At 36.1% G+C, this 17,356-nt stretch overlaps 1 protein-coding gene across 3 annotated transcripts; it reads left to right on the forward strand.

The window, feature by feature from the left end:
- Positions 1-635: 635 nt before the first annotated feature.
- lurap1 (leucine rich adaptor protein 1) lies at positions 636-13,087 on the forward strand. 3 transcript variants are annotated; one of them, XM_079628767.1, is made up of 3 exons: positions 636-927; positions 1,269-1,478; positions 10,814-13,087. In XM_079628767.1, the coding sequence occupies exons 2-3, from the start codon at positions 1,284-1,286 to the stop codon at positions 11,498-11,500; spliced, it is 882 nt and encodes a 293-aa protein (XP_079484893.1). In that variant the 5' UTR covers positions 636-927; positions 1,269-1,283; the 3' UTR covers positions 11,501-13,087. The 3 variants fall into 3 exon arrangements, with proteins under 3 accessions (XP_079484893.1, XP_079484892.1, XP_079484891.1); XM_079628766.1 differs by having other exon boundaries at positions 654-1,010; positions 1,266-1,478; XM_079628765.1 differs by having other exon boundaries at positions 654-1,010.
- The last annotated feature ends 4,269 nt before the right edge of the window (positions 13,088-17,356 follow it).

Consider the following 17,356-nt stretch of genomic DNA (forward strand, 5'->3'; position numbering starts at 1 on the left):
CACAAGTTTTGTTTTTTGTTTTTTGTTTTTAAGAATGGGACAGTTCAGTCTCTTAATTTAGGTATAATACAAAGTGTGTGTGTTATAAATGTACATACATAAAAAGTAAAAAAAAAAATATATATATATATATAAAAACTTTGCAGGATTTAGTATGCTGATGACCGTTAAAACGTGTCATCATAGTTTATGAAAAGAGTCCATTCCCAGATAGCAAAAATGTGTCTGGCCCACCTCTGGGCCGCATCATTGCTTCAGACAAATTTTGCTTTCTGGGATTGCTTTCATGTGTTTATTCACACTATCACATGATTTATATAATTTATTTTAATAGAAATATGTCTAAATTATCACATATACAGAACTTCTTAAATATAGCTAGTTAAAACACATTTTCACTAAGCTTTAAAACAAATATTGTGATTAAATGAGTTTTGTAATTATTTTGTGAAGCTGCTTTTAATTCTACTCATTAGGCCTACTTCTATAGACTATTATTATTAGCTACTTTAGTAGCCTAGTTGTTAATTAAAATAGCATCTGATATAGGTATTAAGTAAAGTCCACGTGATACCTAAATTAGGTATCACATGGACTTTGTTGTTTAAAGTAGGCCTATTTCCAATTTAACTTGTGGGAGTGAATTTACGGTCGCGTTTAGTCCATTATTTACGGCAGTGAACTTCTGCGCTCCGCTCGCTGTCATGCAGGTGGAATTCAGTCCAACCGAGTGATTCAAGCAACATCAAGACAGACACCCAGTTTGAAGAGAGCTTCTGTCCAACCCCGACTTCATCTCCGAGCATCACATACACAGTTCACCTCGACACAGGCATGGCATCATCCGCACAACCGAGGGATTTGAACAGCAAGCAGATCGGATACATTTAAACGACGAATCCTCAGAGAGACTCGCATCATGCTCAGGTGGTCTGTCTTTCCCACTGAAGATCATATAGGCTGCGTTTGGGAAAGAAAACAGTCGTGTGAATGTTTAGAATATTAATCGGGTATGTCAATCTCACGTATGATTATGTATTTAGCTCATTGACGCTTGTGGCGTGTTTTTACTTAAAGGCATAAGCGGATTTCAGCAATAATATAATGACTGTCTATGTTTACAAATAGTCACAGGGTATTGCATAATGTTTTTATGCATAATACTGTCTATATCAGTGGAGTGTAAATCAAAACTTAAGGAGCTACATTTTTTTTCCAGAGCAATAGTCAATAGCCTATTTCCCCTTTTCCTCTTTTCTTTTAAGTAGATCCTTTGTATAATCATGGAGGAGAGCAATACCTGCGAATCAGTCCCAGATTTAAAGGATCTGGAGTTAAAAGTGGGGAGAAAGACCCCAGAGGGTCTCCTGAAGTGGATGAGAGAGGAGCACAAAATGACCTCTCATCATCAGACAGACAATAATGAGACTGAGAAGAAAGGACTGGATGAGAAGATCCGAAAACTTAAAATGGAGATGGTAAGATCTACACGTCTATTCCAATCAACTAGTTTTAGTTATTTAAATCAAAACTATTCTTATGGTTATTGATTTATAAACTATTATTTGATAATGTGGCCCTCTCTTTTGTACTCTTCATCTTAAGAATTCAGAAAAAGAAAATTACTATAAAATGAATAGAGAGTGTGACAACAGTCAGAAGAATGTGTATAATGTGCAAGTTTTATAAATGTATGTGGATGACACTCATAGCAGATGTGCAACTTGAAGAGGTGAATTTATTTTCTCCTCTTTATGAAATATAAAGCCTCTGGCTTCCCAGATTTCTTTTTTTGGGGGGTTTGTCACATGTCCAATATATCCAATATCCATATAAAAATTCCAGTGTAAATCTCTTATATACTGACTCTGATTGCATCTTTTCATAACACAACTCCCAAGAAGAAGCCTGCAGCATGTTGTTGTTGTTGTTTTCTCATTTTGAAGGGTCCCAACCCACATTCCACAAACCAAATCAACCAGAAGCAAAATAATTTCTCACAGCATTGCCAAACAGTAAATTGAGCACTGAAACATGACACTAAAACTGTCATACAAGGCAATGGTGTTTTTAACGAGAATATGTATTGCTTGCAAGCACATATCTGTGATGATGTTGAAGTGAAGGGGTGGCTTGAGTTGTGATAGAAGATTTGCTGCTGTTTTTTTAAAGTTTCATGCTTTATACTGTAACTTCAAGCTCCTGGGCCTGATACACCCTTGGTTGTATAAAGAATTGTTGTAGTTAGGGAAATGAGCTTGTTCCCCAGTGGAATGCAGAGCCATTAAGCAAATGGACCCTGATGTTGTTGCTATGGTGCTCTTTACTGAGTGGGAGACTTTGTAAAAAGGCCCCAAAGCGGTCATGGATTATGCTACTGCCAGTTGCATTTCTGATTTTTGGAAGTCAGTGTTATTAATTTGCCGTCATGATGATCATGATGATCATCTTAACATGTCAGTGGTTTTCCGCATAAAAAGGTGAATGATACTAAAAGTGTCTTGACCGCATTATGAAATTATGAATTCATTTATACATTATATTTCTGTATTAACAAATCAAGTAATTGTACTCTGTGTAGAACATCTAGAAATACAAAGTTCTGACATGAAAAGCTCGATGCTGATAGGTTACAGACTCATCCTTAACTCAATCTGCTTGCAATCACATCATTCTCTAGGGCACAGCTGATTGGTTCCTGCTGTATCAGTAGCCAATGAGCTCGCTTGCTCAACCTTCAAATACTTGTTCAGCATTTTCTGTAGCAGTGCAGCACGCTTTCAGAAACCCTCCACCTTCCCCAGATCCACCTGTATAGATCTGCTACGGGTAATTCACGCTTCTTTCAAAAACATTAAACAATTTACTAAACCCAAACTTTTGAACTGTAGTGTACTTATTCTATTGATAGCCCTGTTTATTTAACAGTTAGAAATAAAAACCAAATATGCCTAATATTTTTTGTCTAATCTTATACATGGGTCTTTATACGTACATGGAAAAATATATATCTACTTAGAACCTAGGGTTCTTGAATACATTTCAAAGAAAGCTTTATGCCAAAAAGGTTCTAGGGAGAAATGTCTTAAATGATTGCATAATACTTTCATGTTTAACAGGTTATTTAATTTTTTTCTAACGATAAAGTATATTTACGAGCTGTTTCATTTGTACATTTTGTATTACAATTAAACATGAATTTAATTATTTAATTAATTAAAACTAAATTAAGAAAATGATCCCATGATGAGTACCCCTAAAAGGTTATTTGAAGCACCTATATAGAACCCTTTCTTCTAAGAGTGGCAGTAAATTGGGTGTTAAGAAATTGTTTTTGAGTTGTTTTCAGTAAAATTGAGTTTTACTGTTCTCCTGATGCCATTTTTCACTGTTCCCAAATAGTCATGATATACAGCAAGCCAACTGTCATTGCCTCACACTGTGACATTGTCACCTGGACTGCTGCAGTCTATTGACACACACACACACACACACACACACACACACACACACACACACACACACACACACACACACACACACACACACACACACACACACACACACACACACACACACACACACACACACACTGGTTTCCATAAAAAAATGGGGACAAAAATGTCTCCATTAGGTCAAAATATACTGGTATAACACAAAAAAAATACAAATCTTACATATCACTATGATAAAATGATCACATTTGACTTTAAAACAGTGGAATCAAGTGTGAAATCAAACAGCTTGTTGTTTATGTCTGTGATCTGCATGAAGAAAGAGCGAGAGAGGGGTGTCCTCGATGACTTTCAGCAACTCTCTCTCTCCCTGCCTGACACACACAGATGGGAAACACAGGGGGAAGGTGTGCTGACAGATGGAGGAAAGGGAGATGACTCTTCCAGTCTGATAGAACGAGAGGAGAGAGGAAATGAGGGAGGGAGGAAGAGAGAAGCAGTAAGGTTGAAAGGGAGAGTGGGAGGACGTAGAGGTAAGGAAGGAATGCAGAGAGATAGAGTGCACGTGTCGTGCCAGATGAGAGAGACAGCGGTGATGTATTGGAATATAAGAGATGCTGTCAATCCTGTCAGAGCTGCAGTGTGTCAGGAGGAGCAACAGACGGCTGCAAATGAGTTCAGAAAGAGTGTAAACTGATGCTCCTGAAATATTTTGCTGTCTCACAAAAATATTAAGCAGCACACCCTATCTGACATTGATAATAATCTCTAAAGGATCATGTGACACTGAAAACTGGAGTAATGATGCTGACAATTCAGCTTAACCATCACATGAATAAATAGTTTTTTAATACATTAAAGGGATATTTAAACTTTGTCATCATTTACTCACCCCCATGTTGTTCCAAACCTGTATGAGCTTCTTTCTTCTGTTGAACACAAACAAAGATATTTTAAAGAATGTTGGTAATCAAAAAGTTGACGGTAGCCATTGACTTCCATAGTAGGGAGAAGAAGAAAAAACACTTTGGAAATCAATGGCTACCGTCAACTGTTTGATTACCAACATTCTTTAAAATATCTTCGTTTGTGTTCAAAAGAAAAACAAAATGTAATGACAAAATATTCATTTTTGGGTGAACTGTCCCTTTAAAATAGAATACAGTTATTTTAAATTGTAAAAATATTTCACAATATTACTGTTTTTATTGTATTTGTGTTTAAATAAATGCAGATGAGCATAAGATATTTATTTGAATAAACATTTAAATATCTTACAGACCCCAAACTTTTGAGCAGTAGCATCTTAACTATATTCACTCACCCCATAAGTTGATTTTCAGGAGTATTTTTAATGAAGAAACACATTTACTGTATCTCAAATACTTTGATTGAATTAATTAACTGAATATAATTCTGAATCTGGACAATTATGTGGCTATTTATATCAGATCAATTTAATATTAATACAGTAAACTAGCTTCAAATAATGATCAAAATATAAAAAAACATTCTGCTATATTTTAAATAATTGGCTGCCACTATAAGTTAGATAATACAGATCTCTACTGTAATGGCAGATTTGCAGTTTTGCTATTGGGAGTGTTTTCTTCACAATCAGTGTTTATACAAGTGACTTTAGTTTCTGACTTCAGTTTTTATCGTCCAAAACCACTTAGTAGCAAAACATCAGACAGCAAATACAACTCTCTGACAACTAAAGGTCAATATGGTGTCTACATAGGCACTAAACCCAGAAATTCAATGGAATAATAATAAATTACTATCAAAAACACAAATATCTTTTTTTTTGTCCCCTGCCCTGTTTCATTTTTGACCCTGAATTTGAAACTCCCAAGAATAACAAACGAGCACCATAATAGTTCATATGACTTGTATATTTCATATCTTATACTAAACTACTGTATGTTGTTATTGCCATTTAATAGCAAACTGCATGATGCGGCAAGTTTGAATACATGCGAACTTGTGTGTAGCCTACTTGAACACATTCAACATATTTCTTAAAGATAATTTCTACTATAAAAAAATGTATGCAGCAGATATATTTACTACAGTATTTCACAATGGCATGACCAAAAATGTCAATGTTCTTCACATTCCTTCCCTTCACATTCCATCTACAAGAATAGATGTGTTATAGTGAAATATCTTGGTTTCTGCCAGCTACTGCTGCATGCTGTTATAATATATTTGTGCTTATTGTTACTCTTCCAAAAATAAAGTCCTTGACTCCTTTTAACACTCACCGAGAGCTACGTGTGATACTTAACGGAGCAGGACACCACAGCATGGAAAATGAGCTCTCCAGAATTCCAGGGATTAGAACACAAGACGTATGAGCTATGGTTTTAAGGAGTGGGAAAATGGAATTCTTCTCGCTGTGAGAATCTCCAGTGTGAGCCTCAGACACTGTGGAATGTTCTCCCTAAGGAGAGTCTGTGGGTCAGTGTGTGGCTCCATGTGGAAGGAGGAAACTATAAGATGATTGCAGCAACCGTGCACTTTATTGCATTAGGTTACAATGACAGTATTTTCATTTCTTTAGCATTTTATACGGTCTATTTAAAGGTGTAGTTCACCCAGAAATCTGTCTGACAATTGGGTCGTAATTTACTTGTTCCAAACCCAAATGGCTTTCTTTAATTGTGGAAAACCAAGGTACATTTTGAAGAATAATAGTTTTTGCTCTTTTACGTGCAGTTCCCCATCTGTCAGTCACTACAATGTTATGTCGACTGACAAATGGGGTCTCGCTTGGGAGCCCCAATCACCTCTGAGATAAAAAATATGGCCAATGGAATTGGCGAGTGGAATTTGCATGCCAAGCCACTCCCCCATATACGGGTATATAAGATGAGAGCCCCGGCTATTCAGCGGTGGTTCAGGGTTGTGGCAGCGGGGACATAATGTCTACAACAACATACAATGTTGGTCGGTTTGTTTGTTTAAGAATCTTATGAGGAGTTGGCAAGATGGGCCTTTTACCCCACACACTGGGTAAAAGGCTCACTGGTATGGGGAAAAAGGCACACATTATGTATACAGATAAAATAATATGTTTTTAATAATGTCTAAGTTAATACTTGTTCAAAACAATCACTTTAGCAAAGTTTACACTATTTACAGTTAATTTTAATAAATTAAAGAATTCATTTTTGTTCAATAAATATACTGTCATTAAAATGTTCATTTTAAAACAAAATATATATTTTAAGAAAGAAGTAAAGATTCTAAAAGCATTGAATGAAATCCAATAATAATTTAATAGAGCTTTACAGTTGTAAAAAATGCACCTTTTACCCCAAATACTATTGGAAAAATTATGCTTGATTTACCTTGAACAAAACTGAAAAAAAAGAAAGAAAAAAAATTAATTAAATTAAAATCATTAACAAATATATTAACAAATCATAATCAAAATATAGACATCAATTTTCATTTGAGCAAACATAAACATTTTAAATATTAGATCAAATTAGCACAGAATCACCTTTGCGTTGTTGTCTGTGATCGCGTCAACGATCAAATTTTCACATGCATCATAAAAAGCGGTTGTTAAGAAAAGTGGTGAGCTGAATTATTGTGCCATCTAGTTGTTTAAAAGAGAATAAAATCAAATGCGCCTTTTATCCCGGTGCGCCTTTAGCCCTGTTGTACCCTATAATACCTTTATGGGGCTTTTGTGTCCTTTTTGTAGCTTGAAAGCCCCAGTTAGTTCAGTTGCAAGGAAATAAGTAACCAGTCAAATTCTTCCAAAACTGCTTCTTTTGTGTTCCACAGAAGAAATAAAGTCATATGGGTTTGGGATAATGACAATTTTCATTTTTGGGTGAACTACTCATTTGTCATTTGAACTTTTCTGGACAAACATAATACTATGGCCTCAAGTCATCAGAGTTATTTAAGGCCACGTTCACACAGCAGCGGGATATGGTTGTCAGTGCTGTATTTGAGGTTTTCATGTGTCGTTTCTGTAACTTACAACAACGGAGATATGAGCTGTGAGTCATCTGAAGGTTCTAGATCCAGTCTCCACCGGTTAGGAGCTGCTGCCGTCAGTTTTGTGTTCTACATGTGACTCTCCGACCAGTTATAAAAGCTGCTGTCGGTTAATGAAGATTTGGTGGATGAACTCTTGTCTCTTGGAAACTTTTCATGTCAGAAGTGTATGATAAGACTTTTCAGTTTTTATGCATATCACCATCTTTGATATTACTTTGACTCCCATTGCACGTTCATACAGACAGTATTCGAGGCTCTATTGTAAATTGCTGTGTGAACGGGACATTTCGAGACACACTTGTAAGTAAATGCGGTTGGTAATCACAAAAACTGACAGTATAAATTTGAAGTGTGTTAACTTTTTTACTCTATATACAAATGTAATGGGCACTGTACAGTATACAACATTTTGGGGTTAGTAAGATTTGTTTTATTATTCATTAATTAATTCAGCAAGGATGCATTAAGTTTCTCAAAAGTGACATTAAAGACATTTGTAATGTTACAAAAGATTTTTACTTCAAATAAATGCTGTTCATTTGAACTTTATACGAATCCAGAAAACAATCAAAAGGTATACAAATATCAAGGTTTCTAGAAAAAAATATCAAGCAGCACAACCGTTTTTAACTGTGGCAATAATAAGAAATGGTTCTTGAGCAGCAAATCAGCATATTATAATAATTTCTGAAGGATCATGTGACACCGAATACTGGAGTAATGATGCTTTGTCATTACGGGTCAGGAATACATTTTACAATATGTTAAACTAGAAAACATAGTTAAATTGTAATAACAATTCACAATGAAATACACAGTACAGTTTTACTGTATTTTTTTTTTTTTTAATGCATCATTGGTGAGCATAAGAGACTTCTTTCGAAAACATAAAAAAAAAAAAAATCTAACCCCATAGTATGTGTATGTTAAATTCAGCCAGTTCCATATGCATATGCAAACAGACTGGAGTTGGGCACAGCCAGACCAGCGCTCACCACATCAGTGCTGAGACAGGGAGAATATTTACGAGTATGTTCATTAGTCTCAGCAACTCTGGTGGTGTGCTGACGTTAACCCAACCCGACCCAACCCACACCAGAGCAGAGTTGTTACAGTCTGTTCTCTGAATCTCTCTCGTCTTTTACGTATTTACATCTTTCTCTATTTACTGTAAAAAAAGGCTTGTTTATCTTTGCCTTCTAAATTCAGCTCTATTTCCCATCCCCCTCTCGCTGCCTCTTTTGTTCTATTTGTATCCCACGCTCTTTTACCGAAATGTTCTCTTTTGCTTTTTTTGTACTGTAATTAGTGTGGTTGACGTCAGAAGTGCACTATGGCCTTTAAATTACACAGCAGGCTGAATGTATAGGATAAGAGTATGCTGTCCATTTATGACATGCCTGGATTGGTGCACTTAAACTGATTTATCTCGTCCTGTTCTCAAACTGGGTCTATTGGGATTCAGCACATTATCCGCATTTAGACGTCCTCCTTTTAATTGAAAATTCACACAATATGAGTCAGAAATTGAATTGAAAATGAAAATTCTGTAACCGTTTAATGACTTTCTTTTTTCAGTGGCACACAAAAGGAGAAGTTAGGCCTCAATCATCATTCACTTTCACTGAATCGGAAGAAAAAAAAGATGCGGTGAAAATGAATGGTGACTAAGACCAAAGACGTCTTTTGTGTTCCACAGAAGAAAGAAAGTAAAGTACGGATTGGACCGACATGTGGGTGAGTAAATAATGACAGAATTAAGATTTTTAGGTGAACTGTTTACCTAAAGTGCTGTGTGACTAGCGGACGGGGTGCAGACAGGGCAGAATCTGTCAGGGATTGTGGGAGCTAAAGTACTGTGGCTTTCAGAGGAAGCACTGACTTTGATGAGCAATGTTTTATGGGCTGGAGAGCCGTTTAGTCAGTCAGAAGGGTTCAGGACTTTGAATATCATATTACATCTTCCTGACAAAAATGCTTCACAGCTGCCAAATGAAGCTTCGTAACATACTTCTGAAGGAATGTGAATCCCTCACATTTTGACAGATACGCTTTACCTCATTAAATGAGAATTCCAAAAGCAAGATCTAATGATGAAGGAATGATCTAATATATTATTGTCATAAGACCAATAGCATCCATTACTCCTTATTGATTTGGCCAAATGGAATATATACTTGTTTACTTTTCTTGATGTCTAAAGAAAAGTAAACCTTAGCATACATACATACATACATATATATATATATATATATATATATATATATATACTGTATATATGTGTACGCTAAGGTTTACTGTTATTTAGACATCAAGTGTAGATGTGTCAGATGAAAACTGCTTAGTCCATTTGCTGTGGGAATTAGGAAGAGAAGAGTGCTCCACTAGAGGAATGGATACTGTCAGGAAGATCTATAAATCTCAACAGCATTTACAGTAATGGACCTCAGTCAGCACAGGACTCCAGTCATGCTTATGAACCCCAGACTAAACACAACAATCAGCACTAATAAGAACTCATTTAGAGCATTTATTAAAGTTGTCAAACTTCCAAAATGACAACAACAAAATAAAACACCATAAAAGCGGCCCGTACGACGCTCTATAACCCATGGGCCTCATTTATAAAGCGTGCGTTAAATCCACGTCAAAGACCGTTTCTATAAATATGAACGTTGGCGTGGATTTTGCGTATATGAACACTCCAGGGTCTGAGCAGAAGTACGCACTTTTTCTTGAGTCGGAGAACTGCAGTTCTGGAAGAGAGGCGTACGCACATGTTTGTTCTCTAAATCACACGTGGGTGTACTATTCCTTTATACACTTTAAAAAAATAAAGGTTCCAAAAGGGTGTTTACGTAGCGATGCCTGTAAAAAGTGATCAGTTGACAACTTAATAGTTTTAAGGCAACAGGTTTCTTCACTTTTTTAATTTACGTCAACTGATCACTTTTATTAGTATAGAAATACTGTTTTTGGTTCTCCAAAGAACCTTTCAGTGAACAGTTCTCAAAATAACCTTTTTTTCTTATTGTGAAAAGCATTTTAATAATCTAAAGAACTATTTTTTGTGTTTTTTATATATATAAATGAACTATGATGTGTGCAATGTGTATTATATATTGTGTTTTTTAATGTATTGTCTGTATGTCTGTTACCGTTTGCTGCAAAACTAGTTTCCAATAATCCACTATAAAGAACCTTTTGTGCAATGGAAATGTACCGTGGATGCTAAAGTTTCATCATGGAACCACAGATGCTAATAAATTATCTTTATTTTAAAGGGTACTTTCGTTTAACTAGTTATGTTCATGTGTATTTCCTCTGCACAGGCTCATCTACGAGCAGCAGACGTCAAGATCTTGAACCAGTTGCTAGCACTGCATGAGGGCATCGAGGCAGTGAAATGGCTCCTGGAAGAGCGTGGCGCGCTCACCAGCCGCTGCAGCAGCCTGACCAGCAGCCAGTACAGCTTAGGAGAGGGTCCCGACACCTCCTGGAGGGGCAGCTGGAGCAGTCTGCAGGACCCACATGACAAGCTGGACAACATTTCCATTGGCAGCTATCTGGACACATTAGCTGATGATCTGGATGAGTACTGCCCCTCCAGTGGGACTGATTCAAAACTGTGTGCCGCCCCAATGGGGACAGATGGCTCTAGAAGTACTGGAGGAGGCATGGGCAGTTCCACTGGGTCTGTAACCAGATCTCCACAAGTCAAATCCGATGCCCCTAAAGAAGAAGCTCAGGTTTGGAATAAAGCGTCCGAGACAGCGAGACCATACCAACCCAACAAGACCAATGGAATCCTGGACAAATCAGTAAAGCAAATGGTCAGCACAGATTCGGCCAGGGCCTGTCTCGCTGAGAAGCTGGGGAAGAGTCTGAGCCCTAAAGTGAAACCCTATAAGAATGGCAAAGTTGAGCTGGAGAGCTGCAAAATGAATGGCAAAGTTCAACTGGAGTATGACGCACACTGGCGCTGGGTGCAGTCGCAGGATGATGTGACTTTTTTGTGATAATATATACATGATTAGCAAGCCAAAGGTGTTGATGGGAGATTTGTCTGGTCCTCTATTCACCACTGAGCTTTTGTTTGCAGACTTTGAGCTTTGATTAATTTGATGTTAAGAGGTCAGCAATGGAAAAGAAGCTTAGACCTGTGGGGGGGTCAGAGTTAAAGGAAATCCTGAATTAATTACTTAAGACTCTATGACAGGTTGTGTAGATGTTTATGGACGCATGCTTCAAATGATGTGGGATCATACTCTTTTCTGTAATGGCATCTATTGATTCAGCACAACTATTTATTGAGTCAGTAACTTTATTGCATACGTCAGTACATTTATTTTATTTCAATGATGTAGACTAGATTTGTGTGTTTTTGTTAAGCTTTTATAGATTTTACACATCACAACAGTCATTAGAAACAATGAAAAGTTCACAAAATCCAATCCAATCCTTTTTGTTTTTGCATATACACTAACATTACCCCTGAAAAGGTTGGGGTTGGCAAGAATTCTCTTATGCTCACCAAGGCTGCATTTATTATTGCAGAAATACAATAAAACGGTAATATTGTGAAATATTACTATAGTTTAAAATAACAGTTTTCTATTTTAATATATTTTAAAATGTAATTTATTCCTGTGATGGTAAAGATGAATTTTCAGAATCATTACTCCAGTCTTCAGTGTCACATGATCCTTCAGAAATCATTACAATATTCTGATTTGGTTCTCAAGACCACTGTTAATATCAGTGTTAAAACAGTTTATTACTAATGCTTAATATTTTTGTGGAAGCAGTGATATATTTTTTTCAGAGTTCTTTGAATATAGAAAGTTCACAAGTGCATTTATTTGAAATAGAAATCATTTGCATCAATACACACATCTTTATTGTCACTTTTGATCAATGTAATGCATCCTAGCTGAATGCATTTCAAAAGAGTGCACAAATGCTCACATTTGGCATTTCCTTAATATTTTGAAGTGGACCAAAGTTTGTTTAGCTAAAACAATCCGAAAGCTTGAAACCACAGCAACTTTGTTACAATAATCAGTAAATGCTTTTTTTTTCTGGCCATTTTGTTTGACCTTTCTGCTGATTACAGTATGGACAAAATGAATTGTATAGCATTTGCTCTTAAACTGTAGGGAATGTTTAAATCATGCTCCATTTTACTACCAAAGTCTTAAATCACCTCAGAGTGTGTTCCTTTGAGTTCAAATCTAAAGGTCAAAGAATAAATCCATTCTGAATACCAAGCATGTTCCCATGTGTTACAATGTGACCCTGAGTCCAGAATCAGCAACACCCTTGAGTTGCCTTTGACTATTAATTATAATCTACAATCAGAATGTCATTTTTACATATATATAATTGTTGATTTGAAAACTGCTTGTAGTTTACTCTTTGTCTGTAAGAATGCTTATGTAATCAATAAGTAAAATGCTGTATTGTAAATCTAATCAGGTAAACCATGGGTTAGCTTTAAGTAGGGTCCTGTTTTGGAGTACTAACTAGTACTGTTTTTACTGGATCAATTAAATGAGCTTGAAAAAAAGGAACAGGATATTAAGAATGTCATATAAATCTTATTCCATACACAGATCCAATGGAGTAATAATGCTCACACAAACGCATGGAGACCAGTGGTTGTGCTGTGATCTTTGCATTTGTAATGTGTCTTTTCCTTGTTATTTAAAAATTCCGCACCTCAAGTGCACTTTTAATTTAAAGTTGTTCGGATTGCTAACTCTTCCCAGTTAATCAAGTTCAATATGTGGTGTAACCTTGACTATAGTCACAGTGTTAGCACTGGATATAATCCTGCATTGCCTATGTTTTGTATGCCAAAAGAACTGCATTGATGTACATTTTCTTTCTGTCTAATGCAAGAACTGAAAGTACTACCAGTATTCAATAATTTAACACATGTGTTATGTAATAAAACACCATACTGTATTTATGTGGTCATCTATTTTGTGCTGAAAAAGAGGAGTGTATTATATATAAACTCAATACTTTTTTTTTTATATACCACAAACACCCACTCTCAGTTAATAATGCCTGTGCTTCTAGGAAAGGGTTTCCATGTCTACAGAATACATGTGAATGTGTGTCATTCAGCTGTTTGTTTGAGTCAGGGAAATGGAGACAAATCCCAGAAGCCACTGTGTGAAGAGCTGGGTTATGGCAGGAATAGGTGAAGATGTTGGAGTGAGATGGTGAGGATGATCAAAGAGAAGCGAGCGAGTATAAAAAAATGAGATATGAATTGTTTGGGGAGAGATGAAAGAAAATATATAAATGGAAACAGCAGTGGTCCTGCTTTACATGCTGCCCTATGCGAGATCGGATGAGAGGCAAACAAGTGGGATCCAAAACCACAATAGTGAAAACTTTTGATTTATCTAATATAATACTTTTTAAAATTTTCGACAAAAATCTTTTTATTTTCAGGTTTAAATGAGAATTTTCAGATGCACCGCTGAACAAGTGAAGGCAAGAAATCTTGGAAATATTCCTGGGCAGCTGTTTTATGTATATAATGGATAGATACAATTATGCCTGAATGGGGAAAGACCAAAATCTTCAAAACTGTTTCTATATATTACTTTGCAATTATATATTTCAATATTATTTTTTCACTGCTTAAGGGTACGTTTACATGACAACAATGTAGGCTACTAAAAACGGAAATGTGTTTCCTTTGCATTTTTTTGCGTGCAGACTACAACGGATTCACACGAATCTGCAAAAACGACTAACAACCAGGCCAGTTGGCGATATCACTTTGTAAAGAAACACTACATGCTTATAGACTGAACACGTAATACGCATGAGCTTGCCGTCACCTTTTTCACAAATTAAGTTTTTTGTAGTTCTCATGGAGATGATAACAATATGGTTTTCAAAAACTTGCAATTTGAATCCCCTTTTCAAAAGTTTTCAGGCCCCCAAAACGCTATTGTTGTGTATATGAACGATCAAAACGCATAAAAAGTTTTCCGTTTTTAATAAAAAATGGTGTCATGTAAACGGCCCCTAAATCTCATACAAAAAGTCTGTCAATTGGCTTATTCGTTCTTTCAGCCGCCATATTTAAGTTATAATTACTCCTATTCCCTTTCCTATGAGTCCTAAAGATAGTAAAGAAAATACTGAATGCTCAAAATTCACAGAAGCATCTTTTTATCTGCTTGCTAGTCAGTTAATGTGAAAAACAACCGACGATCAGCATTTATGTTGACCGTAACTTGTTTTAAAGCTTTTGCATTGGCAATGTTGGAGGTAAATACGACATTCCTCAGCACAGCAGGATGCTAATTCACCTAATAGGTTCCAAATGAGAGATTCTTGCTTAGTTAGCATAGCGGCTAACCCTCTGTGTTAAATGTGCTTCGTTAGTTAAATGCAGTACCTTTCTCGACACCACTAACCACACAATGAAGCATCACTTTTTAAAAGAGTTTTATGTAGTATGCTGACTAACCATAAATCATTCTCACTTGTCAAGCGCCATTATATTAGCTGTCTAGCCAAAATAAATTTAATTGGTTAGATTCTGACACAAAACCCATCATTGTGCATAGTGTTATTTGGATGCTATTGTGTTTCTTTCCTTTCACTATGTGTAAATGGGGCTTGCAAGTGGTTTCATTATGTGTATATGGCATTTTATTTCTTATTACTTCAGCAAAATTGTTGGCAGGTTCAAACACACTCGATGCCAAAGCCTGAGAGTTTTTTTTCCCTTCAAGTTGTTGTCTGCTATTTAAATCAACCTATCCTTTTAGAGAAATTATATACAGCTTATATAGGCTATGGCTCCTCCGGTGTACACACATATAAACCATCTTTTGAGTAACCACGTTGGTGCCTCGTCACACCACCCCTGCCCCACATAGTCTCAATTACATAACATTCTTTTTTATCTTTACTTTTGTAAAAGACTCCAGACAGAGTGACTAGGGTTTACCTAAATGAATATGCAAGTCACATACACTGTAAGATGCCTTTGCCGGACCGATTTGCAGGCAATGATGAACAGAGGAGACGATGAAAGAAACGTCCTCCTCTGTTTTACTTTGATCTACTGACCATTTCTGTAAGAATGCGGACTGTTAAGAGTTTTCACACATTTTCCTCGCTGTTTCATTTACCTACATCTGGTGTGCCCAAAGAATTGTAGGAAATGCTTGTGGAAAACCCCTTGCGATAAAATCAATGCATAAAAAGTGTTTGAAATCAACAGCAAGAAAGGAAGCACTAATCATGCTGGGCAAATATTTTAGGGGCGTTGTACAATGTGCTATTGAATAAAATAAAATAAATAAAAACACACACACCACAGTAAAAAAAAAAAAAAAAATATTTTTTGAAAGAATTCCAAGGGTTGCAGTTATTTGATAAAAAACAGAGGAAAAACAGTAACAATGTGTAAAATCATTACAATTTAAAACTATTTTAATATATTTTAAAATATAATTTATTTCTGTGATGGTGAATCTGGATTAGCAGAGTCACATGATTCTTCAGAAATCATTGAAATATGCCGATTTGTTGTTCAAGAAACTTTTCTTATTATTATTAATGTTGAAAACAGTTAATATGTTGTTTGGAAACTATGATGTCATGTTTTTCAGGATTCTTTGATGAATAGAAAGCATTTATTTGAAATAGAATTTTGTGTAACATTATACATGTCTTTACAAATGTCATGCTGTCACCTTTGATCAATTTAATGCCTCCTTGCTGAATAAAAGCACAAATTTATTTAAAAGATCTTACTGACCCTAAACATTTGAATGATAGTGTATATATTTGGTTTAACTCAATGTGATCATGATGGCAGGTCCTATGACCTCAGTATTTACCCGGTGTTGCCATAACAATAAGGGCTGTGATCAAATGGTTGCTGTTTATCTGTGGCTGCAGTTATGAGATGGACCTGCCTTGTAATGAACACTGGCAAGGCCATGTTTGTGTCAGTGTGCAAAAACAAATACTCATGCGCATGCAAGAGTATTTGTCTAGATGAGAGTTCACCACTAACCGCACTGGCTGTTTTAATGGCTGAGTTGGAGAACAGAGACGGTGGGATGCTGATTATATCCCAGAAGCCACTGGAGGGGCTCGTGGGGTTTTAGCCACAGAACGTCAGCTCTGGGGCTCCAAAAATCACAAAAATCGGGGGTTGGCGGAAATGAACACCATATGATTTGTAGATTGGGTACAAATATTAGGCCCTCGTGCACAGTAAGGACATTTTTGCTTCATTTCACAGTGTGTACACAGGCTGTTTCACAAAAGAAAAGAACATAGATGTGGTGGGCACAGGCGATGAATGAAATATGAAGCAAAACAAAATGTGAATAGGGTATATGTTGAGGTTGCATGACCAAACCGGAACACTGATCTCATCGTATTCACACAGCATAGAAAGGAGACTGGGGCTAGTTGTCACACATGCTGTATCCGTATCTGTATTGAATATTATTGATTCAATCAAAATCACACTTTTACTGATGTGCATTGTTTTGTTTAAGTTTAGCTGAAAAGCCTATAATTGGCTTTTTGATAATGGCGGGTACCACTGTGACAATTTCTACTGCATGACAACATTCTGTTCACATGTGTTGTTTCTTAATACACCTTTGTGTCTTAATAAGGACAACACATTTTGTGTTACTTTTAATTCAACCAATGTGTTATTCCTCTTAGTAACACAGAAAGTGTTGAAATCTTTTACACACCAGTGTTACAGTTGCACAATTTGTGTGCAATGTGTGTGTTCCCTAATTGAACAAAACGTGTATGCAATAAAAACACAACAAACTCACATACAAAAGTCAATATATTCAGTG

Source organism: Phoxinus phoxinus, assembly GCF_949152265.1.
Source record: "Phoxinus phoxinus genome assembly, chromosome: 11".
NCBI lineage: Eukaryota > Metazoa > Chordata > Actinopteri > Cypriniformes > Leuciscidae > Phoxinus > Phoxinus phoxinus.

Excerpts from the sequence above, each read along its gene's own strand:
- lurap1 (XM_079628767.1), top strand. The coding sequence starts at position 1,284 with ATGGAGGAGAGCAATACCTGCGAATCAGTCCCAGATTTAAAGGATCTG. Across the intron at positions 1,479-10,813 it reads GAAAACTTAAAATGGAGATG|GCTCATCTACGAGCAGCAGA; the intron begins GTAAGATCTACA and ends TCCTCTGCACAG.